Genomic DNA, 25,172 nt, shown 5'->3' with positions numbered 1-25,172 from the left:
CGTTGCGTTCACAGTTGTACGTGGGGGGCCAGGGTGTCCGGAAGTGACGTAGCACGCTCACAAGACAACTAGATGGACCGAGAGAGGCAGAGCAGGGGTAGAGAGAGAGAGAGAGAGAGAGAGAGCAGCCGGACATCTCTGAGGGGTGCAACGGAGCTAGACGGTAAAATTCTCAGTTATTTTAAAATGGCTTTAGCGACGAAGCGTTACGGTGACATTAAAAGCCTTATATGTGCATAGTTTGACGAGAAACGATTTGATTTGATTGTGGGATAAAGCTAAGTGTGCTGGCTGGGGCAGCTGTCAGCGGCGCTGCGGATTACATGCGTTAACACGGCGACAGTGGACTGTTAAACCAACTGTTACTGCTGGCACATGAGCGAATTCTCAGCCTCAAAGCAAAAACTATAACACCTAGCTAACACCTAGCACTGTTAACAGAGAAAGCGTGTACGACCGGTTTGAATCACAACCAAAAGGAGTTTACAGCAGATATAAAGTCTTGCCCATACAATTATTAAAAGGTTATGTTCCTTTTTGTTTTTATTATGTTGCCAAGTGGGCAATCTTGTTGAATACTGAACTAGACCTGTAGCCTACTATTTTCTTTGTCTGTTTTAACCTGGAGAAGCAGGAAATTACAGGCTGCGGTGTGCTGTTGCAGGAGAAAAGGCTAAATTATAGTGGGTGGCGAGGAAGTGTTTGTTTTTGTGATCAGAGCCTACTTTTATTTAGTATTACGACTACGTGGCTAAAAGATCCTAGCTGGGATAGGTTGTAGACTATTTCTTATTACATGGTACACTGCGCTAAGTTGTTTGTTACACCTGACTTTTAAACTAATGCAGTCTAATACAACAACCCTGCAGTAAATCCTACCTCTGTGAAGGCTATAATGTTCAGCTTTTATTTAAAGGTCCCATGACATGGTGCTTGGATGCTGTTATATAGGCCTTAGTGGCCCCCTAATACCATATCTGAAGTCTCTTTCCCCAAATCCAGCGTTGGTGCAGAATTCCAGCCACTAGAGCCAGTCCCACAATGAGCTTTCCTTAGTATGTGCCATTTCTGAGTCTGTAGCCTTTGAGAAGGAGGGGGGGTTAAGGTGCAGCCTGGAGGTGTGGCCTTGACCAACTGCCACTTTGCTCGTTTGAAAGCCATGATGTCTCTCTCTCATGGGGGGGCCAAATTCTCTGAGCAGGCAAAGCAGAGAAAGGGGAGGTAGCCTTTTCCCCTTATGACCTCATAAGGAGCAAGATTCCAGATCGGCCTATTTGAGCTTTCATTTTCTCAAAGGCAGAGCAGGATACCCAGGGCTCGGTTTACACCTATCGTCATTTCTAGCCACTGGGGGACCATAGGCAGGCTGGGGGAACCCATATTAATGTTAAAAAACTTCATAAAGTGAAATTGTCATGCTATGGGACTTTTAACCAGTTTTATGTGGCCATTTTTGTTGCTGGTGTTTGTGGTGGTGTTGGATTGTATCTATTATATCAAACTAAGAAATGTCTCTAATATTTGGTCCTTCACATTTTTATAATTGAGGGGGGAATAAATATTAGACTCTTTCAGTACATTTCAATTGCATACTACCCCAGAAATTGGTCTCAAGACTCAAGTCTTGCTGCTTGATGAATACTGAGTCAAATCCAGGTCCTAAACAAGTTATTATGCACACTTCGACAAATTGAATGCTATTAGAATAGACTGATTTCCCTTAAAAAATTGTAGGTATTAATTTTCTATAAACTTTATAAATTATCAGATCGATGTTATGTCTGTGACACAATTACAATGTCTTAAGATTCGTGCCTTGAGTCTGACACCTCTGTCCGAATCTGCAGACCAAACAGTTGAATTAACACCTCCACAAACCAGTTGCAACAAAAACCGATCAAGAAAACCCTCATGAAGGTAGGTTTTATTGCAGGACTATTTTTGTCCTGGATTGCATTAGTTTTAGCTAGGCGTACCTAATAAACTGGTGATTTGTCCTGTGTCAGATGTGGGACTGGTAACATCTCACCCTGCATGCTCTCAGTGAGCATCTCTCAGTGGCCATCTGACACAAATCAGGGACAATCATTCATCCATCTTTCATGGATACTTCATGTCACAACACATCATTTCTGTCCCACATACTTTGACAGTCAGTCAGCGGTGGAAAGTGTTACATGTGTGATCGGTGGATGCTGTGTGCTGTCATGGCAGCAGCATTGTGTTCCACCCTCATTGTGCTGAGTGCGACATTTTCAGGAAGTGTCCACATGTTTCACTAATGGCTTTGCCTCTCTTGTAACTGCTGGCCGCCTGTGGTGCAGTTACAGGTTACACACTCGCCACCAATCAGCCAAATGTGGTCCCCCACTAACAGAGTGTTGAAGGCTACACCTCTCCGGTGTTGTTAACTATGGCACAGAAACACCCAACACCAGCTTTACAGCAAGTGTGAGCAACTACAAATGTGGGCCAGTTTTGCCTTTTAAGCTTGCCTTTTAATGTTTTTATGTACCAAGAACTCTTTTTTTAACATATATATATACACAGTGGCTTGAGAAAGTTTACACACCCATGCTAAAGTTGATTAAAAGAGGAATAAAAAAACATCTTTTGGAAATTGATCTTAATGTCTTTATTCAAAAGAATTTAGGAAAATCCAACCTTTTAAGGACACCAATTTTCTCTGTGAATGAATAATGTATTGTAAATAAATAAATGTTCTTCTTTACACAAGTATACACACCCCTATGTTAAATTCCCATAGAAGCAGGCAGATTCTTATTTTAAAGGCCAGTTATTTCATGGATCCAGGATATTATGCATCCTGATAAAGTTCCCTTGGCCTTTGGAATTAAAATAGACCCCATTTATCACATACCCTTCACCATACCTAGAGATTGGCATGGTTTTATTTCAGTTAGACTAATAGCTGGTTTGCTCTGCATTGAGAGATGATCTCTAGGTGACAGTATATTATTTATTCACAAAGAAAGTTGGCGTCCTTAAAAGGTTGGATTTTCTTAAATCTTTTAAATTAAGACATTAAGATCAATTTCCAAAAGATGTTTTTTTATCCATCTTCTTTAATCAACTTTGGCATATGTGTGTAAACTTTCTCAAGCAACTGTATGCTCTTCTTTATATATAAGGAGAGCATTGGAACTAGCCTGGATGCCAGCCCAACTTTGCCCTGCCCACAGCATTTAAGGTCGGGATTTTTGGTCTGGAATTGATCTGTGGTGGAGCAAATATGCTTAAACAAGAGCTGTTTGGACCAATCATATTGTCTGGGCGGTCTTTGTACAATGATAGACAGATGCTCAACAGTAACGTAATCAACCACATCACAAAAGAGCAATTGGGTTGAACACAAGCAGACTACTGGGACTACGCCCGCCCATGTCGCACTGCACTGCGCATGATCATATGACGGTTCTCTCGAGGTCCTCTAGCTGTAATAACGGATATAGCTAATGGTTGTAACGGCTATCGACTAGTAGCTAACATCAGCGGTAGCTAGCAGTTGAGTTCTGTTGAACGCTATGCGTGGCTCAACAAACGTCACATTCTCCGGTGCTCTGATTGGTTTTAGGACTATCCAAATGAGTGCAGAGACATTTTCTTTCCTGGTCCGGTTGAAACACACCCCATAATCACAGCCCAATGGAGCAATATCACACTCATATTCTGACTAGAATCTGAGTATGACGACGTCAGGCTACATTGGAACAGCAAATCAGATTAATTGTAACATTGTTAAACTGGTTGACATGTTCCTTTATTATCCCAGACATGGGCCCTCCAGTTTGTTTTTGCTCTGCCCCACGAGCACCATCCTAGTGCCAAATACCCACCAAATGTGTATTAATTTGCGATTGATAATATTACCCAGCAAATATTCTGCTACTCTCGATTGAGTGTCGTTTTATAAAACCTGAAGTGCCCGGCTATTAAAAAATATTTAATATATTATAATATAATAATATAATAATATATTTTTTTTTCATGGGATTTGTTGACTAAAAGAAAAAATATAGAATACCACTAGCCTAATCCTTTAGGTGATTCCACACCAAATCAACATCAACAAATCCCCTTTGTTTGAAGAGGTCACCCTGGTGATGCTGTTGCATGGCAATGTGGTGTTTGTCCAGGTGTCAAGAGTACCTGCACGTCTGAGCTTTTACATGTCACATCGAACGGAGCGTCAGCGGAGGCATAGGAGGTCCTGATGCTGGTGTAGAGACAGGAAGCCGTGTTAATGTATTTGACAGCAGCAGTGTAGCTTTGCAGTGGTCTGATCTCTCTAATCCCAGACGCGGAGACTCAGCTTGTTTGTTTGGGCCGCATTAATATAGTGGTGACTCCCGTCAGTGTCATGTCCCATCAGGCTTAATGAATAAGCTCATTGCTATATTTCATAAGATGAAAAAACATTTAACATGTATGGTTTTTATGTCATTAATGGTTGGCTGCCATGATGAAGATCCAGATTGAAATAGCTTTTTTTAAATTTCTTATTATTTATTATCTTTTAAATTTAATTTGTGACATTTTATAGACTAAACAATGAGTTGAGTAATTAAAATAATTGTTTGAAGTCACATTACAATAAATGGATCATAAAATAATACTTATAAAACAAAAATGTGCATCATTTAAGTGTCAAGTTTCATCTCTCATAACCAAATATATTGTGTTTCAGGTGTGTGTGGTTTACAGTAATGAATGTCTGACGGCTGTTAAAGATAGAAGTCACATTGGTTTATGTGCTGAATATGCACATCGCGTGCAGCAGGGCCGTTGAGGGGCAGTTGAGTGGAGAAAGCCAAACAACAAATGTTGGGCTGAAGGATGTGAACATGAATTTCTTGCACCCCCTTTTTTCGTTCTCCCTCTCCTCTGTCTGTATCCTCATAAGCACTTACCCTCTCTCTCCCTCTTCTCCCTCAGGCCCTCTCCTTTTAACTGACAGTTCTGTAATGACACTGTCTGAGCTCCCGCCTCCATCCCATCCTTAACTTACTGTGCGCCACATGCATAGCCAGCTTGTTGCACCAAGAGCCCGCCTGGCGCGCCTTACATCTATATCGGACCCCTAAATGCCAATAATTGCAATTTAGCTTGATTAGGAAAGTAAACATCCTCCATCTTCTTGGCCCCCTCTCTTCTGTTGGCTCTCCTGGAGATAGAGTTGTTGTTGTCCAAAGGATTTAATGAACACACTCACAGACACTCTGCTGGTCAGCCTGTTGCCCAACATGTCTTTATAATCGGGCAGGGGTAATACAGTTTTGACTGGGAGGGGGTTAGATCAATTAAGCATTGTTGAATCCTAAGTGTCTCTGGACTCTGCTGTTAATAGTGTGTAGGCTTTACTTCCTGCAGTAATGGTGGATGAATTTTAAACAGTGGTCTTTGTCTTCTGGTTATGGTTTAGTGGATTTGAGTCCACAGTCATATTTTTAAAGATGATATGTTCATTCATATTTCCCATTTTACTTGACAAAGTTTGATCGAAACGCTGTTGTCAACGTGGATGATTATTTTCTACACAGCCATCTTCCAGCCATCCATGTTTGGCTTTGTGTGCATGTATTCATGCACTGTATTCACGCAACTGCACGTGCCTTTGATGTAGTTCTCTCTTGTGATGCGTCTGCTATCCAAGCGTCTACAATTACCAGAGCCTGCAGCCCCTCATGGGGAGCATATTAACACACACGAGTGGAGGAGCTAGAACCAGAGCACATGCACAAGTCATACGTGTGGGGGTGTGTGTGTGTGTGTGTGTGTGTGTGTGTGTGTGTGTGTGTGTGTGTGTGGTGTGTGTGTTGGTGTGTGTGGTGTAAGCCAGAGGCAATTTATGTATATGTAACTATATCATTTTTTGTTTTGTTTTGTTTTTTTACTCAATCGATAATTGAGAGTTTATTTATCATGTAAAAAAGAAAGTCAACCTTCTCTGGTCCCATCTTTCCAAATCAGATTTTTTTCTCTTTTATATACTTTTAAATGGTATATATTTGGGTGGTGAAAGTTGAACAAAAACGTAATTTCAAGATGTCATATAGGAACTTAAAGATAAATCAATTAATTGAAAAAATAATTGCTAGGTTGATCGGTACTAATAATTGATAATTTATTTATTTTCATTTTTATTATTGCAGCTTTAAGCACAAAATGAACAAAATTAAGACAAACTGATTATTGCGCCACTATTAGAATCATTATTAGAATTATTATTATTATTATTATTATTATTATCATAAGAGTTTTTTTTTTTTGCGATAATCGTGCAGCTGTGCATACTTAATGCATATTATATTTACAGTGTGTGTTCTGCCCGTAGTCTCCCCCTGTCTCTGTACGTAGCGGCTAACCTCTCACCCCAGCCAGCAGCAGGCAGCAGCACCACATACCCCCAGCTACACAGTAGTAATCTCAGGCAGACCACCACTGCCTGCCACCCACTCTTTCTTCTATCCTCCGACCCAGGGATTTGGAAAAGGAGGTGAAGTGTATGTGAACTTGACATCTCAGCATGTGTTAATTTCCTAACACTTCTGTGATTCTCTTTAGTGGAATACTTAGAACCAAGAAGGATGGAGAGCCTTCATAACATTTTATGTTATCTAAGACTGGCTGATGTGTTCTGCATTATAGCTCTGCACGCAATCCCATAAATCACGGTTGGGATTACTACGTGCATACAGCTGGAGGGGGGTCAGCACAGCCAGGCTTTTTGTCTGCTGCTCCTCAACTGTTTACTTCTTTATCTAGATTCATGATAAAGAGGGAACCAGCATAGAGGAATTGTTGTGGTGCAGGCAAAATCCTGCGGGAGTGTTGAACAGTCATTGTTATGTAATTTCCTGTCAGCGCGGATTGGTCAAGCGGTTGGGTTGTTGTTGGGCTCAGCACGGTAATCTCACAAGCATTATCTTTCTCTCAGAATCAGCGGTTGTTGTGTGCAGGATTCTCTTACCACTCATCCATGCCTGTCTTTGTAAAACCACCCAATGAGCCAGGCCAGTCTGTTCTATCATTCATGTTGGGAACAGGTTTATCCTTGTGCATGAAGTCAACATAATCAGGACTAATCTATTCTCATTAGTTTAGGTATTTCCCTGACTCTTCTGACGTCCTCCCTCCAATTACAGTACTGCATTTCATCCACCGGCCAACCAACCGGCTCTAGGCTTCCTGATTTATAGGATTACAGTTGGTACCAAAAAGCATTTGGTGAAAGTGTTGAAACAGTGCTAAGAGCACACTAGCATAATCTTTGTCCATTAAACATTTTAATCTATGGGCGCCCAGATAGCTCAGTTAGTAGAGCAGGGGTTCATGTATAGAGGTGTTCTCCTCGGTGCAGCGGCCTTGGGTTTGGCTCCGACCTGTGGCTCTTTGCTTCATGCCGTTCCCCCTCTCTCTCCCCTTGTATGTCTTCAGCTGTCCTGTAAAAAATAATTGCCGAAAATGCCCCAAAAAATTACCCTAAATCTTTTATAATCTAAGTAATTTCAAGTTTTGCAAACAAAGGAGACGTCTCAGCCTCCTCAAATTGATAATAATGTCCTACAGAGGCTGAGGGCAGTAACTGCAGATTTGGATTTTAAAGTCTTTTTAGGCAGATTCCTGTATTTTACCCCTTAATACATAATACCCAAATTAGCTCTATCTACGGATAGTCTTTAGCGAATGAGGGGTATTGACAAACAAAATGTGTCCCTTCTGCTTTCTATCTACCTTTTGTTAATAATTATATAATATAATAATTATATACCAAGATATTGGTTCCTAAAATTGATATTTGTCAACTACAGGAAATAGCAGGAAAAAGTTAAATTAGCTGTGATCAAGGCTAGCCATGGCTTTCTCACCAGCTCACGCAACTTTAACTTGATTTAGCTCTTCTAGTTATTTAGGTTAGTTGGCTTTTTGGTTGTTGTTTTTTAAGCTACTTTTTTTGTAATTGTGCTATTTCCAAATATATATTGCCCTTTAGGAAATGATAGTCTACTGTATTTCTATAGCAAAACATCTCAACATCACTGTTAAGACTGAGCAGACCCCAGTGGAAGTCTTATTTATGCGTCTGTAATCATGGATGTTTGTGTTTGTGTGGGCCTGCGTGCCTATACCTGGCCGCTGCATGTGATAACAGATTGTAAAGGTAAACCACTGTAAGCCGCGATGGGGCTTTTTCTCTTATTAATGCGGAGGACACAGGAGCTGTCAGTGCTGTTGTTCCGCTGCTGGTGAAAAAGTAATGAGTGTGTATAACAGAGCTGAGCCAGTGTGGTTTACAGCTCTGTTGCACTTGGAGGCGAGGCCAGGCCAGATGGAGCACTGACTGGCTATGCATCATGTCCGTGTGCCGGGGATGGAGACAGAACAGGAGGCTTTGGCCACTGCTGGAGAAAAGCTAATTGACAGACTGAGGTCAGACTCTTTTTTTTATCTCTTTAGTTTGGAAGATATTTTTTGACCTCATAAGACAATTAAAACCTATACAACTAAGTCAGTATCTTATCATAGCTCTAATTCAGATCATACAGCCTATTGAGGGGCTCGTCATCTCATGTCATGGATGTAAAACAGGATTGTTGGAATTCAAAATGTCCAGGTTATGTTTTGTGGACAAGTAGTGGATGTAAGTAATTTTTAGATCAAATTAGATCTTATAAGGTATAAATATGAGAATGATGATAGATTTTACACTTACCTTTAAGACACCATGTGGATTACACCTGAAATGAGTCAATAAATTATGACTGATTTTGGTAATTGATAAATATTTTCAGCACTTTTTCAAAGCAAACAGAAGATGTGCTGCTTTTCTCTGTTTTATATTATTGTAGATTAAATAGTTTGGGGATTTGTGCTGTTAGTTGAACTATTCAAGTAATGTGGAGATGCTACACTGGGCTCTGAGAAACCGAGTGGATTTCAGTTTTAGTTTTGATTGAGGTGATTGGTGTCTTTCCCTTGAGTGTTTTGATGTCCATGATCACAAAACAACTGTTTTGTAATCTTAGCATGATGTTTTTTATTGTGATAGTGATGACATCTTTTAAATACAGACATACTGTATTATACTGAAAAGCAGGATCTACCTGAGGTAGCCGTAATCAAAGTGGAAAATGAATAACCTCTTCAGCAGCCCTGCTTTTAGTGCTCCAAACTTTTAAAAAAATGTATTTTTTGTATTTTTTTCAAAGATTTTCTTTGGGTATTTAAGACAGCTGAAGATATGAAAGGGGAGAGAGATAGAGGGGAATGACATGCAACAAAGGGCCGCAGGTCAGAGTCAAACCTGGCCCGCTGCGTCGAGGAGCAAACTTCTATATATGGACGGCCGCTGTACCAACTGAGCTATCTGACCGCCCGAAAGTTGAAATAATTTAAAGCTGTGTAGCAAAAATTAAAAAAATGAATGAAATACAATGAGAGATCTAATTTTAATCGATCGGAGATTAGAATGTCAACACAAAGAAAGCGGAAGGCCGAAAATGAGGGACTCTATCCCGTAAAGAGCACCACTTTGTGTGGTATGTTGTGTTGTTTTTTTTGCCATGTCTCATAAAATCTTTCAACTCACAACTGAATTTGCTGTGTTGACTCTAAAAGTGTTTAGTTTTTATTGAAGAATACTTAGTTGGTGGTCTGTTTCTGGCTTGTTTTCTCAATACAGTGTAGCTTTCCTTGTTTCCACGTGAGCACACAAGCTTGTGATCTGCTGACATTTGGAATTTTGGCCATAGAGCAGAGCTAGATGTTCTCGCTAAGCAAACAGGTCAGGTATTTGAATTCCATGCTCTATCTATCCATATCTAATGTCTCTCTCTCTCTCTCTGTCTCTCTGTCTTTGCCAATATTTAACTAGAGCTGTTTTTTTGGGAATTCTGTGTTTTTGTGTATGTAGTCAGTGTTTACAGGAGCGTGCCTTCGGGCACATGGCAACGATCAGCAATGTAGGCTTAAACGTTCTGCTCAGGGCCAAAAGAAGGCTTGACATTGTGTTCATTTTGGACTTTGCATCACAAAGGTGTAGTTTCCACAGATCCAACAATCAGCTGAACACACTCACCATTCCCTAATGCCAGTCCCATTAGAGCCAGCATCCTCGGCCATCTGTGCCGTGACTCATTTCACGCCATTTATAGGTCGTGTTTGTTAGTCTCAGCCTCGCCCCAGGATACCACACCTCCTCCTCTGGCAGTGTCCCCCGCTGGGGTGTGGTCTGATGATGAAGATTTAACAATGCTGCGCCATTATCCCAACCCCCTACCCACCATGCATCATTACATTCCTACTACTCCCTCTCCATCTTCTTCTTCCCCAGAGGTTAAGGCCTGTAACGAGAGAATGGGGTGGAGCATCTGTTCCTTGGGCCTTTCCTTTTAACCCCAGGCCCTCCCTCTCAATCAGTCTTTTTTTGATATACCCCCTATAGTCGCAGTTAGTCTTTCTCTCTTCCATCACCACTCACAAACACCCACACCCACACACACACCCATATATATATATATATATATATAAGAGAAGCAAGACGGAGCCGATCAGCCTCAGCAAACCTGTGAGATGCTAAAAAAACCACCTGACAGGTCAGTACGTTTAAACACATGCACACAAATGTGCCGAGAAGCTGAATGAGGCGGTTTTACTGCAGCTCATTGTGAGAGACATTCAAAGACCTTTTGTGGGGAAAATAGAATAATTCTTCTGTCGTTCTGGATCTGACCTTTTGATTTTTCTCTGTCGCAACCCCTTTTGCCCTGAAACTTGAACTTCTCCTGAGTATGGACTCCTGTCAAGTGGTTTGGCATTAGATTTGAGTGCAAATTGAATATTCAGTTGTTTTAGTACATAAAGGTCTGTATAAACATGGACACACATGCTTAAATGTGGTTTTAATGCTTTGTTGAAAGTCTTTCAGTTCGCAGCCGAACATTTCTTAGCTTACCAAGACAATGCAAAGCTGTGCAGAGCATTTATGTGCACCCTGTGGTGAAAATGTAGGTTAATTACAATAACTTGATGAATGTGGACAACTAAAGGTCTGAACTGTTTGTGTGCCTGCACGTGTGCAATGTTTCGTCACAAATAGATAGCACATACTGTACTAAAATACAGGATGCAGTGTGCAGTCATACAGTATGTGGGATGTTTATACGATTGGCACGGAGAGAACTGATTACTGATTTTGTACAAAGGGATTTTCTCTTGTGCAGAAATGGTCTGTCCTACTTACAGAGACGCCACTGCAGCCTAACCTGCTGTTCCCAGCTGGTTCTGCTTTTAAAAACACCCCCCCCCCTCTTCTCCTCTCCTCTTCATCTCTCTGCACTCCTACTCTCTGAGTCTGTGCAGAAGGCTCCACCCCTCCTGCTCCCCCCCCCCCCCATCCTTTGCTCTTTGAGCTGCGTCCTCTCTGCGTCAGACAGCTCCATTCATGAAAAGTGTGACGTGAGCAGGTCTTCAGCGACCCGGTGACGCTGCCAGCCACCCACTCACATCCCAGGTGCTGCGGGAGTTTAGAGGAATGTCCGTCACTCTCCCCAGCCTCTGTCTCCCTTTCTCCCTTCCTTTCTTGCCGTTTGTCTCCATCTTGACCGTCGGTTCAGCCTTTATCCCCCCCGGCTTTTTTTTTTATCCATCCCTGCCTCAGAGCTGAGGGAGGACCATGAATCTGAGCTCTGTCTGCTGTGAGTAATCTGCTGATGCTGTGCTGTACATCTGAGTGGAAGCTGTTTGATGTGGAGGTACAAGCTCCTGCTTCTAATTTTGTCTTGTATATAGTTTTTCTTCTTATTGTATTTTGGTGTGTGTTTGTGTGTGTGAAAGGAGAAATTCAAATGTGTATTTGTAAGTAGATCAGCTGTGTCAGTGTTTGTTCAGTAGCAGTGCTGCAGGAGTGTGTTAAGTGGTCGTGCGTTGGTGCGTGCAGGAGCTATTTTAGGCTCAGCAATGATGCTGCTGCTGCTTTTTGATGCGGTGCTTCTCTGTGCCCTCTGAAGGACAGGTTTAAATGTAGGTAAAGGTAGAGACCAAAAGAACTTCCCTCCACCTCCTGATGAAGTAGCAAAACGATATTCTAAGGCTTTATAACGCTGGGCAGATGAAAGAGTTTTCTGGGACACACTTGGATTGTGCACTGCCATAGGCATTTCAGCATGTGCACACAAACAAATTACATTCACTTTCCTCTTCCAGATTTTGTCTTACTCAACTCTGCCTCTCTCTTTGTCCACGTTCCCCTTTCTGCTTCACAATCTTTGACTTTTCTCCCCCACTTTGCATCTTCATCCATCTCTTTATTTTACTTGGCTTGGCAGCAGAAATGCTTAGTGTATGCCCATCTCTGCTCTCTGCTACTAAGCACGTTTATGTAACTGCACAGGATGAGTAGCCGGCAGCCGGGCTTTAAAGGAGAAGAGGTGGAGGAGGAGGAGGGGAAAGCTCCATCCATTCTCCACAGAGCGCTTAAAATGATGGCTGCATATTCATATCCATGAGGACTTTGCCATTTGGGTTTTATTTCTAGTGATAAATAGAAATAAGAAGAGTGTCTACCTAAGGGTACGAGATTTATTATTAAATCTTGGATGAGGTGCATGTTGCAGGGATAGTATGAACCCAGGAGCTAATAGAAGCACTAATGTGTAGTGATTTCCCAGCTGTGGTACTCTGTTTAAAGCAGAAGATTGGACATGTACTTGCAGTACAACGTCCACTTTCTCATGTGAAACCCATTTTTGTTTTTTGCTCTGTTGCTTTGTGTATTTTCATATTGCGGGGCCATTACAATGGTGTCAGTCACAGCCGGTCTCCTGCAGTATGGGTGTTTGTCTGTTGTGTCACTTTTTGTGTGTCTGTCTCTCTCCTCAACCCTTGTTGTTGGCGGGCCAGGCAGGCCATCACTATTAAAAGAGCACAAAGGGGATTGTTGTGGCAGCAGCTCCTCTGGTGTGCAGCGTTGAGTGTGTGCATGTGTCTGTGAGTGCTGCTGTCTCCTGGCTGTGCAGGGCAGACAGGCCCAGTTCACATGGAGCCGGATCCTCTTGTGTCCTTTGTTGTCGCTCTGGGAGTCTTTACCATTGGAGCGTGGTCTGTACTGTATCATGCCGCAAGCATCCCCAGCAGCAGCAGCAGAAAAACAGTTTCTCTTTTTCCTTTTTGTTCATTTCTCTGATTCATTTTTCTCTGCTCTCACTCTTTTTCTGTTTCTAGACACAAAATGTTCCTCACCATCCTCATTCATAACCTTCCATATCCCTTTCTGTCTCCCTAATCTGCTTTTCTTACTCTTTTTTTCCTCTAAGCCTTTTTCTCCCTCCACTGTCTCCTTGGTCCCACCGTCCCTTTCTGTCTGTTTGCATTCATCATCTATCCGAAAGTAACTGGTTAGCATTCAGGAATAGAACTTTGTAAAGCTTTATGTTTGAACATTGTTGGTAACAAGGAATCTGCTTGACTGAAAAGCAGATATTGAAGTGGTGTGAGCTTTTCAGAGCAGAGTATGCATGATGGTTTTCGATTTTAGGAGGCTGTGTGTCTTCATTGCAGTGTGGCTGCAGCCTCACTGAGAGGCTGGGAGAGAAAAGGCTGGAGGGAGAGAGTGTGACGTGTCCATGGCGCACACTATTTTCTTCAGTTAATTATTTTTCTCTGATTCTGGCTAGTACGGCTGAGGCTATTTGAGGCACAAGTTATTTGTGTGTGTTTGGAGTGCTTTGGAATGCTTCACAACAACGTTAAGCACAGATTGTAGTTTATTCCTCTAGAACAATGGTCAGCTGGGTTCTGTTTGTTGAACTCCCTAACAAGGAACCCAGACAGTCAGACATTGATGTTGTGGACTTCAGAAGAAGAAGCCCAGGTGTAGGCCTGGCCTAGTTTTTACACTTTCCTTCTTCTATCAGTCAACTCTCTCAGGCAGTTTCATTCATCCACCGGAGTGCCCTCCTCTTCTCTCTGATTCCCTACTTCACCAACCGCAATTAGGTGATCCCCTGATCTTACTGTGACCTAGCAAGGCCTTTGACCGCTCTATTTGTACCAGCAACACCAGTCAGACCCCAAGCAGGCAGAGATTATTGCTCTGTGGCCTGTTTTCCCTTCAGCCACCACCAAGTATTTAAGTCAGCTCAGGTGAGTCACCAGCGGGAATCAGAATATGAAGAAAAAGGGATTAAAGTGAAATGTCAGCTATGTGACGGCAGATGCCTCAACGCTTTGCCAGAATTTGTTTATTTTCCCCTCCACCTCTGTGCCCGCACCAGCAGATTATTACTTTCACCCACCTACGGCAGGCTGTCCAATCCCCTTTGGCAGGACTCATGGGCATGGTAGCGAGGAAAAGCTGATTTAGACATCGGCCCACATCCCGACAATCAAATCAGGACTGGCCCCTCTGTTGGCAGAGTCATGTTTCTGTGGTCTCTGTGTTTGATATTCATACTGCTGAATATGTTTTTAATGTAATTCTGTCTGACTCCAATGAAGAAATCTATGAGTAGTATTTTCCCCAATTTTCTGTTTTATAACACTGTTTACTCACACCGGCTATGAAAGTCCATAGTCTGCATTGACAAGGGAAACAAGTACAGATACCAGAGTTCAGCTGTTTAACTGTGACCCAGAATAACAGACAGTCACGTGTAGTTCAGACCATAGAGACCCCTAAGCGACTGCTGGTAAGAGACTCTTTATTTGTCCAGTTTATTTTGTTTCAGAACTTTTCCTTTTATTGGTTACTTAAGTGGAGACGAGTGCTGCTCTCACCATTTATGCTTTGCTCCATTTGTTTTAAGAGAGGAGGTCAGGAGGGATAGAAACAGTCTGGAGCAGGTATTTATCTTTCTTTGGACAGTATCTGGAAAAAGGTTCGACTGTGGCTCAGTGTGCTACTTCTCTTTATGCCTATGAGGATCAGATTTTTATAAATCTGCAGTTGTTGGTAGCTTGTGAGGCTGATATTTGTACCTGATTTTTCTTGAGGCGAAGAGCTATAACGTGTACTTTGTTGTTCAAATAATGGCCAATATTTGGCCTATCTTGGATGGTTTACCCCCTCCTTAAAAATAGTTAAGACCACTATATTGTTGTTCTTAAAAAACAACATTATTCTGCGTTCCCTGTGTGACGGGCTTAGTGGTCTCAAAAGCACCCTTCAGGCTTTTGGGCCTCTCCAAACCTGAGCGTTGGATGAGAGTGAATGTGACTGGTAGCAGAAGGTCAGGATGGATGCTGTGTTGACATGGTAACGTGTGAATGATGAGGTGGTATAGCGGCTAAATTGGTTCTTTGTTGGTGGCGCAGCTGTCACCCAAAGGGAGGTTCCTGCTAAGGGGCCCAGCAGGGCTTCCCTTAATGAGGAGCAGAGTGATGGAGACACAGATGACACTGCTGCTACTACTACTGCTACTACTGCTGTTACTGCTTCTACTGATTACTGTTACTGATGCTACTGATGCGATGTAGACCTCTGTGTATGTTAATAAAGTTTTGTCTGTTGCTGTATTAATATATTGTGGAAGGTCATGCTGCCTTTGTGAAGGTACACAACGTCGAAACACAATCTTAACAGCCATGTTGGCATTTGCTGAGTGCAACTAAAATACTCCTATCCCCAGTGGATTGCTGGGAGTAGTGGGATTATTGGATCCTGCCGACACACCCGTGTGTGTGTGTGTGTGGTGTGGTGGTGTGTTGGTGTGTTGTTGTGTGTGTGTGTGTGTTGTGTGGTGGGTGTGTGTGTGTGTGTTGAGAGACATGGTGTTGGTGTGTTGAAACCTGATATCCGCCTGCATCGCCACTGCCATGTGTACACACACCCACACACACACACACAGTCATATAAAGTGTGGTGCAGTAACAATATCAGTGATGTCTTTCTCTGCAAATACTGCTCCACATATACAGTATACTAAAGATGTACTTACCATGATGCATTGTGCTATTGGCCATTAACATTAGGTCGCCTTTAGAGAGGCAAGAAGTGAAAGGAAGTGTTTAGAGGATATATGGAGGGGGAGGGCTGAATAGGGTTTGTGTTTGTAAAGCTTGTCTTTAGAGCCCTGTAGAGGGATTAAAGGATCATCCCCCGATAATTCATCTCTCTCTCTCCTCTCTCTCTCTCTCTCTCTCTCTCTCTCTCTCTCTCTCTCTCTCTCTCTCTCTCTTTCTTTTTGAGCTGCTGAGCATACGCATTGTTTGCTCCAAAGCAATATTTACTTTATACAAACATGTAACAAAAAATGTTTTAACCTCCAAAGGACGGTCAGTGTGTCCTTTTGCTTTGTCATGGTCACTTTCGGAAAGTCCTGTAAATAAATGACTGTGTAAATGAAACCCTGGGCCCTTCTTGATGAGGCGCAGACATTATTCATGGGATTCTATGCACATAGAGATCTTCCATTAGAGATTAATGGGAGAGAACGAGAGGTCCGTTTCCTATTCTTTCCGTCAATTCTACTGTAGATGCATAGACTCAGTCCGGATTCAGCCGGCTCGGAAAGAGATTGGGCAGAGAAGTACAAATGGGTGACCATTATGAGAGACTGCAGGGCTTCAGGTTTTCTGTCAGGCTGTGCTCTGTAGTCTTTTTTTAGGCAAGATAACTGTGCATTTGTTATAGAGGGTACTGCGCATGCAGGCTTGTGTCGTAACGTGCATGCTTCTGTCAAGCCGACCACATCCACTCACGGCGGCCCACGTCAGAAGCCCAGCTCCTAGAATCGTCTGTTGGGTGGAATTACAGCACAGGCCTCTACTCGCACAGCTCGATTGTCTCTGGCTGTGGAAGGGACGGATTTATTGGATACCTGAGAGAGCATTCTCTCCTTCCCCTGCACTCTCAGCAACCTGCTTAGAGACAGGCCTGCATTATAGATGAGCTGCTGGCAGCCACTACACTCGCACAGTGCTCAGGTTACCCCCCAGTAGACACACACAACACACCACCACACACACACACACACACACACACACTCACAGATACAGTACATTCGCACTAACATGTAAGCAGTATCTGTGTGGACCAGTGTACAAGGACGCATATCATGTAACGGTGAGCATCTCCACTTTGAGTTGGAGTTTTCAATCCCTTTCCCCATCTTTTCTGTTCTTCATTTTGTTGTCAACTATCCAAAAACAATAACAAGTGCCATATTAAACACACATCTTGTGCTCTGGAAGTCAGGCTTGATGTCTTAGCTTTGCAGCATTTCGAGTTATCTGCATCAGAAAGATCAAAGATTTATTGTACTTTGACCTATGCCAAAAGGAAGATATGTGCATTCATGCATTTCCCGCAAAGAGCAACATAAACAAAGTGTTTCAATTGAACTTCATGACCGACCCCTTAAGGAAACCTCCATGTAACACAGAGCCAGCTCACTGCTCTGCCTCTCTGCCTCCTCCCTCTTGGACTTTGATCCTCTGTTCCCAACTGTACACACTTACAGCCTCTCACTATCTTCCTCTCTGTTTTTTACTGCCCCCTCAAACTTGATTGGATTTGGTGGGGGCTTCATGTGGCTTTTGCCAAGATCTGGCAAACAAGCACAGTTAGACTGTGGATAAATGGCCATCTGTTGTATGAAAATACAGTATGCAACAAATGAAATCCCCCATGTGTGGGATTTTAACATTTCTGACTTTGGCAACTCCCAGTGGTAGTGTTGCAAAAGACACTGGGGCAGACAGCATTGCACACCAATACACACCCCACTCTGACCCACACACACTGAGATAAAGAGGAGATAAACAAATACTTTTAGTCTGACAGTTTTCTTAAGGATTGATGTATTTTTCTTGAAACAAAAACGTTTGCCATCAGAATAATTTGATGTAAGACATCATGGGCATGCAAAATGCTACATATGGTGGTTTTAACCTCATATTAGCAGGGCTGATAGATTGACAAATGTAGTTTTCTGAACTACATTTCTGAAATAAAGCATAGTATTTTTGGTTAAGCACAGGATACTCAAGCATGAACATGAATAACAACCTAAGTTTCACACTTAGGTTACATGATGATACATAAGACATTTGTTTATGAAGACTGAGATGCTATTAATAGCTCAGAAAAAAAAAAGTAGGAGGTGGACCTGAGTTGTATTATCCTTGTTTATTCTTTAAGCTGCTGTTCTCTACAGCAGTACATATTTGCGCTGACTTCAGTTGCCATGTTGGAGCAATATGTATTCTCACGTTTTGGTGACAACTAGGATGAACGTATATTTTTAGATGATTAAAGTTCATCAGAGATTTTACCATACATCGAAAGTTATCCCTTTAATTTATCTGGGTGTATTTGGACAAAACTGTTATTAAAAGAGCAGTTTTAATTAAATAGAAAGATTGAATTTTGATATAACTTTTCATCTGTGTGATAATTTCATGAGATGATGTCTTGATTGTTCAGGTTTTTAATTTTCTGGCGTAACCAAACAGACAATTTTGATTTTAAATCGCAACATTGATCAAAATAAGCTTTTGATTTTGACTATCAAAATTAAAAGCAGGATCAGCAATTCCCCCAGTAATTACTCTCTCCACCCCTGCCTATAAGGTAAAAAAAATAAACAGACACAGCATAGCTTACAACTGGTAGCGTGCAGCTAAAGACACAAGGTAAAATTAGCTTACCAGCCTGCAGCTTCTCTTTTCCAGACACAATGGCCACTGCCACAGTCGGAGAGAAACAAGAGAACTGGAAAATCCTCCTGCTTCCCTGAAGTCATCGCTGTGGCAACATTTTTCCTTCCCTGTGATTGAGTTATGTAAACAAACAACGAAGGTAACGCATGCAGGCTTTAATCACAGTATACATCAACACATACTGTACTAATAGGCGGGTTGAAGATGGTATGGGTTTTACTGCCAGTGATTTAGGGACTAAAGTGAAATAGTATGTTTACTCTGACTGGCTATGAACCTATGGTGGCTATGGCTGGCCTTGCTGGTTAAACAGTGAGAATAGGCTGTGTGTGCCAGATGTTTTTGCTGTCTCAGCTGTCCTAATACACACTACTTACACTATACAGTATATATCTACTGTTACTGCTGTGTGTGTGTGTGTGTGTGTGGTGTGTGTGTGCTTGTGTGTGCTTGTGTGTGCTTGTGTGTGTGTTGTGTGGTGTGTGTGTGTGTGTGTGTGTGTGTGTGCGTGTGTGTGTGCGTGCGTGCGTGAGATTTAGTCCAACTGTTTCCCACAAATTTCCCAGAATTGCATTGTTTTTATCTACTTTGCAATGGCTTTCATTAAGCAACTCTGTCTCTTATATATTTATTTAAAGGGTATCCGATATTTCCTAACCACCTCTACCCTAAAGTGTCTACAGTACATAGTTAAAAATAATCATCAGTAATGTTAGCTCTCTCAACCCCAGATCTATGAGAGGATTGCATTTCTCTTTTTGGAAGTAACAGGCCCCATAGCAACATTTCTAATCATGTTTATGTTGTATCAGTGTTGTCTATAATCATCCAAATGGATTTAAATCAGGTTTTAATTTTAATGTCATTTCATTTAGATAACCAGTTTCTCTTCCTTGATCTGTTCCCTCTGCAGGTGATTTTCAACATTCAGACCAACCAGTGTGTTAGGGCGCACCCCACTCATTGACACTGGGTAGCCCATGCACATGCACGACACCATGGGTAGCTCCCCCGAGGTGCTCTCATGGACTTCCTGCCCCAGTCTGCTGGTGGGCAAGCTGAAGGAGGAGCTCAAACTTACCGTGGTTGGGGATGCCATGAAGAAATCAAACTTGCCCAACTCCCAACCTCAGCCTCCTCAGGCCCCTCCATCCAATTTACCACCTCAGATTATCACAGACCTGGCTCCGCTGACACAACTGGCTGTTCCCCTGCAGACGCTGCAGATGCCCGGCCAAGACGAAGACTCAATGCTGGTGGGTATAACTCCCCCAAACACAGCCTTGAGTGTGGACTCAACACGGAGCGAGGGTGGGCACTTTGACAACAGCGTACTCCAGCTGCAGGAGCAGGACCATGAGGAAGTCGGATCGCCAGTCTCTTGTGAGCATGGCGGGTGTGGCAGTGGAATGGAGGAGCAGATGGGAGAAGGGGACTGCCCCATACACCACAATGTAGAGGGGAGGCAGAGCCACCCCCATCACCCGGATGACATCAAGCTGCACTTCCACAGAGCAGGGCCTGGGTCAGGGGGGTTCTTAGAAGGGCTGTTTGGCTGTCTTCGGCCTGTCTGGAATATCATAGGGAAGACGTACTCGACAGAATACAAGCTACAACAGCAAGGTTAGTTTTGGGTTTCAGCTTTCTGCATGGAATCAATTTAGGAAACTAATTGCTCACTGTTCAAATGTCTCTTTAAGGCCTCTTAAAAACAATCTTAAGATTCCCTTCCGTTTTTCCTGATGTAGTCTGAAATTGTAATTAAATAGCCAAGCCCAGCTTCACCATATTGCTGTTGTGGGTGAAGCTGTACAGCTGTCAGTTTGAATTGAGGTCATGGTTAAGGTAGACTGACCTTGCTGCCAGGGTGCCTGTACAGGCTGGACACTGTGGCTGCAAGATACGAGTCAAGGTCAGACAGAACTGGGCTGGCTCTTGTGGTTGCTCATGTCCAATTGTATTATATATATATATATATATATATATATATATATATATATATATATTATACTGTATCTATATACAAAATGTAATTCCAGACATGTGGGAGGTTCCATTTGAGGAGATTTCGGAGTTGCAGTGGCTTGGCAGCGGTGCTCAAGGAGCTGTCTTCTTGGGCAAGTTCCGCTCTGAGGAGGTGGCCATCAAGAAGGTGCGTGAGCAGAAGGAGACAGACATTAAACATCTGCGAAAACTCAAGCATCCTAATATCATCAGCTTCAAGTAAGTCTACAACAACTAGACCTTGAATAAAACCTATTGTTGTCTTGTTGTTTTCAGCTGGTGGAGCTTTGATGGTTTCCAGATGTGCACAGTGGGCACATATTGGGGTTTATCATGATCAGGATCCGTTGATCTATAAAGGTGTTTCCTGTGTTTTGTCCAACTTAGAGGTGTGTGCACCCAGGCGCCCTGTTACTGCATCATCATGGAGTACTGTGCCCAGGGCCAGCTGTATGAGGTGCTGAGGGCGGGGAGGAAAGTGACCCCCAGGATGCTGGTGGACTGGGCCTCAGGCATCGCTAGCGGCATGAACTACCTACACCTGCACAAGATTATCCACAGAGATCTCAAGTCTCCCAAGTAAGTTTCCTCTTTTCCTGGTATTGTAAAATGAGTATCATGTTTTTAAAATAATTCTTCATTCAATTTCCCTTTTGTTACTTTTTAACTCTTAACTCAAATGCCATTCTCAGGATTAATAAAAGCGTGTTGCCTTGACATAAGAGTAAGACACAGTGTCCTGTCTCATCCTGCTGCTTCTTTCTCATCCTCTGCACACTGTAGCCCTGTTTCTGTAATCAATATCCTCATGCTGCTGCAGTGCCTCACACTGTATTAGTCAGCAGAATGATAGCAGGCTGAATTTGCTGGAAAGGTCAGTCTCAATTGGCGAATGGGGTTTTGCAGATGCAGAAATGTGCTTCTGACTTTTAGGCTTGAAGATTGACAAAAAAAAAAAGTCATACCCCTTTTAAAACCAGCGGAAATGTGAAATGTCACAGGAAAAACTTGACATTGGTTTGAATGGTTTAACCCAGGTCAACGTCGGTCTGACATTGCATGGCTTCAATATGAAAGAATGAATATGGGTTTTTATAGGAACTCTAGAGTTACAGTACAATTGATACAGATTGTTTTTATAGGATTCCCATAAACTTGTAGGAAATACTGTCTTCTTTGGTCAACTTAATCAAGCAGTCTGACCTTGCTTACAAGTCTGTGTGTTTTCTGTTTGTGTATGTTTTAGTGTTTTGGTGACCCACAACGACACTGTGAAAATCTCCGACTTTGGAACGTCCAAAGAGCTCAGTGACAAAAGTACAAAGATGTCATTTGCAGGTACGGTGGCCTGGATGGCCCCAGAAGTGATAAGAAATGAGCCTGTGTCTGAGAAGGTAGACATCTGGTGAGTACTTACATTTTAAAATAATACATTATTTTAAGATATAAGTTACAGAAAAGTCTAATATTGTAAGAGTCATCTGTTGATGTTGCTGTAGTGAGACCTGACTCTCTTGGCTTGTTTGTTGCAGGTCATTTGGAGTTGTGTTGTGGGAACTTCTGACCGGAGAGATTCCCTACAAAGACGTGGACTCCTCTGCCATCATTTGGGGTGTTGGCAGCAACAGTCTTCACCTTCCTGTCCCCTCCACCTGCCCGGATGGCTTCAAAATACTCATGAAACAAACATGGTGAGTGTTAATCATATATTATGTTTAATAGCGTCTTTGTCCACACCGTCAGTTAGACTACTACTGTTAAGAAGGTTTTGCATCATTCACAATTGCCTAATTCTTACCGTTTATTTAACCATATCTCCTCTCCCTGTTATTTTCTGATTCCAGGCAAAGCAAGCCCAGGAATAGGCCTTCGTTTCGTCAGATCCTCCTACACCTCGACATTGCCGCCGCTGATGTCCTGGGAGCTCCTCAGGAGACCTACTTCAAGTCTCAGGTCAGCACTATAATTTCATAACATATGAACCTTCACTATGTATAGGTCACAGGACTCTATACACTTGTTAAGATAAGTTTGATGTGCACCAACAATGAGCACACAAGTCTCACACAGTAGTAACTTGTTCTAGATAATATTGTTCTTCTAGGTACAACGCTGACTTTAAGTCATCTAATGGCTTTTGTGTCTAGGAGTGAATTGTCCGTTTTTTTGACTGTGTCCGTCCAAATTACAGGCAGAATGGAGGGAGGAAGTGAAGAAACATTTTGAGAAGATCAAAAGTGAAGGCACCTGTATCCACAGGCTGGACGAGGAGCTGATCCGACGCAGGCGGGATGAACTCAGGTGTGTAAGAAAGAAAGCCAGAAGGAGACATGGCCAACTTTACAGGAAAAGAAAGCAATTGTAAACATATTGCAATTTATAGCTACTCGTGATTTAAAAATTACTCATTTATTTGAATTACTTTTGCATGGATTTATTTCTTCTTGTTATTGATAACAAGAAGAAGTTTTAAAATTGAAGCAAAAGTTGGTGGAAGTGAATATGTGTCTGCCTTTCCTAAACTCTTAGACACGCACTGGACATCCGGGAGCACTATGAGAGGAAGCTGGAGAGAGCCAACAACCTCTACATGGAACTTAGTGCCATCATGCTGCAGCTTGAGGTCCGAGAAAAGGAACTAATGAAGTATGTAAATGAATCCTTTATCACCGTTATCTTTTCTCATTATCAGGCCTTACTTGTGTGTATATTACTATTGCCCCTTTTGTAAAAGACATTTACAGTAATTAAATATTTAAAAGTATTACAATGGCCTGGCAAGACAGCTAACTATAATGAGAAGTATAACAAAGCCATTGTTCTGGGTCAGTTTATAGTCAAGAGAACAGTATGGGGGTTTTGAGTCACATTATAAACAATTCTCAAAAGAATGACTCAAATAAAAAAGGCTCACCGAGTTTTTCCTCCCTTGATTTGTTGCCAATTCCTTGAACTATTTTTTCCCCTTTCAGAGACTAGATTTATACACCTTACTTGATTTCTATCTTCTAGAGTTTGGAGTAATGAAAGTAAAACTCTCTATGGAACTTAATGTGAATGCTGCTCACCATTATATGACTCCAAACTAATTCTGCCATCCCTGAAGGAGAGAGCAGGCAGTGGAGAAGAAATATCCCGGGACCTATAAGCGCCACCTGGTCAGACCCATTGTCCGGTCCAACGCTGTAGAGAAGCTCATCAAGAAGAAAGGAAGCATGTCGCACAAACCTGGGATGCCCCCCACTAAAAGGTCTGAAACGTAGGAAATTGAACTGCTAATTGTAAAAGAAAGTACTGTAATTTCATGTTTCAGCTGCCACACATCATTTGAATATTCATGTTCATCCAGATGATTAGTTAGAAATGTATTCATTAAATAAGGGACAATTCTCAGTGAAGTAAGAGGAATAACTATATGTTCTGCTAAAGCCAGAAGTGCCATCGGTAGACATTGGACATATACTGTTGGTGAGAATAAATGATTTTCGATACATTATGTTAATGTTGCCAAATGGATTTCTTTTAGGCCAGACTTGCTACGTTCTGATGGCATCCCCAGCCTCGACCCTTTCCCCTCCCCCTCGCCTCTATCAGCCAGCCCAAAGGTCTCCACGCCTCCTGGCAAAGCTCGCTACCGAAGCAAGCCTCGTCACCGCCGGGCCAACAGTAAAGGAAGCCATAGCGAATTCCCCGGGGTGCTGAAGCCTCTTGCTGGGGCATTAGAGGACACCCAGTCTCTACAGGAGCAGCCGTTCCTCCATCACCACCACCACCACCATCCACCAACCGAGGGGCCCTTCCTCCCCTTGAAGGGCCGCGAGGAGGCCGTTGTCAACTGTGCCAACAACCTGCGCTATTTCGGCCCTGCTGCCCCCCTCCGTAGCCCTCAGACAGACCACATGCAGCGCCGCGTTTCTGGCTCCAGCCCTGACATCATATCCACTGCTGTGGATGCAGACACGCGACAGCGGACTTCATCCACTAGCTCCAATCCTGCATCAGGTGCTGGTGCTGGTTCTTTGTGTCCCTGCTGCCAGGCTCACCCCTTCCCTGGCTGCTTACACTGTCAGGAGACCCCTCTTGCATCAAGCCACCCAGAGTTGCCCCACTATTCCCTGCTCAACACCCAGGAGAGCACCGCTTCTTCTTTAGGGGCTCCCAGCAAAGATCCAGCCTCAGACAGAGAGGCCACAAAGAAGGCTCAGCAACAGGAACAAGAGGCATCCCAACGCACTCACACCCTGCTCACTGCACTGCCTCGTACTCTAAGACCTCTCAGGAAGGTGAGCAAGAGTCTGTTTTATGGGTTTGTGTTAACAAAACTGTGAAAGATGATGGATTAACAGCTGTAATTGCTTCTCTGACAGGGTGGCGATGAGTCCTCTGAAGAGGAAGAAGGGGAGGTTGATAGTGAAGTGGAGTTTCCAAGGAGACAGAGGTAAAATACAGTTTTCCACCTTGACCTTCACTGTGTTGTAACACTGGTA

General features: G+C 42.8%; 1 protein-coding gene across 5 annotated transcripts in view; it reads left to right on the top strand.

Annotated features, from left to right (window-relative positions):
• The first annotated feature begins 56 nt into the window (after positions 1-56).
• The window catches only part of map3k13 (mitogen-activated protein kinase kinase kinase 13), a 29,120-nt gene continuing 4,004 nt past the window's right edge, over positions 57-25,172 (top strand). Inside the window, exons 1-13 of one of the 5 annotated variants that reach the window (XM_032529046.1) lie at positions 149-163; positions 18,694-18,820; positions 19,595-20,304; positions 20,721-20,904; positions 21,073-21,264; positions 21,932-22,090; positions 22,218-22,376; positions 22,530-22,638; positions 22,877-22,986; positions 23,215-23,331; positions 23,792-23,935; positions 24,212-24,968; positions 25,053-25,123. In XM_032529046.1, coding sequence (XP_032384937.1) covers positions 19,662-20,304; positions 20,721-20,904; positions 21,073-21,264; positions 21,932-22,090; positions 22,218-22,376; positions 22,530-22,638; positions 22,877-22,986; positions 23,215-23,331; positions 23,792-23,935; positions 24,212-24,968; positions 25,053-25,123 — 2,645 coding nt within the window. In that variant the 5' untranslated portion in view covers positions 149-163; positions 18,694-18,820; positions 19,595-19,661. Of the gene's footprint in view, positions 164-11,454; positions 11,775-14,688; positions 14,709-18,693; positions 18,821-19,594; positions 20,305-20,720; positions 20,905-21,072; positions 21,265-21,931; positions 22,091-22,217; positions 22,377-22,529; positions 22,639-22,876; positions 22,987-23,214; positions 23,332-23,791; positions 23,936-24,211; positions 24,969-25,052; positions 25,124-25,172 lie in introns of those variants that run through there. The other 4 variants (XM_032529042.1, XM_032529044.1, XM_032529043.1 and 1 more) reach the window with 4 other exon arrangements.

This window comes from Etheostoma spectabile, chromosome 11 (assembly GCF_008692095.1).
Source record: "Etheostoma spectabile isolate EspeVRDwgs_2016 chromosome 11, UIUC_Espe_1.0, whole genome shotgun sequence".
NCBI classification, from domain to species: domain Eukaryota; kingdom Metazoa; phylum Chordata; class Actinopteri; order Perciformes; family Percidae; genus Etheostoma; species Etheostoma spectabile.
Note: the sequence above shows the minus strand (reverse complement) of the source record. Positions and strands in the feature narration are given on the sequence as shown.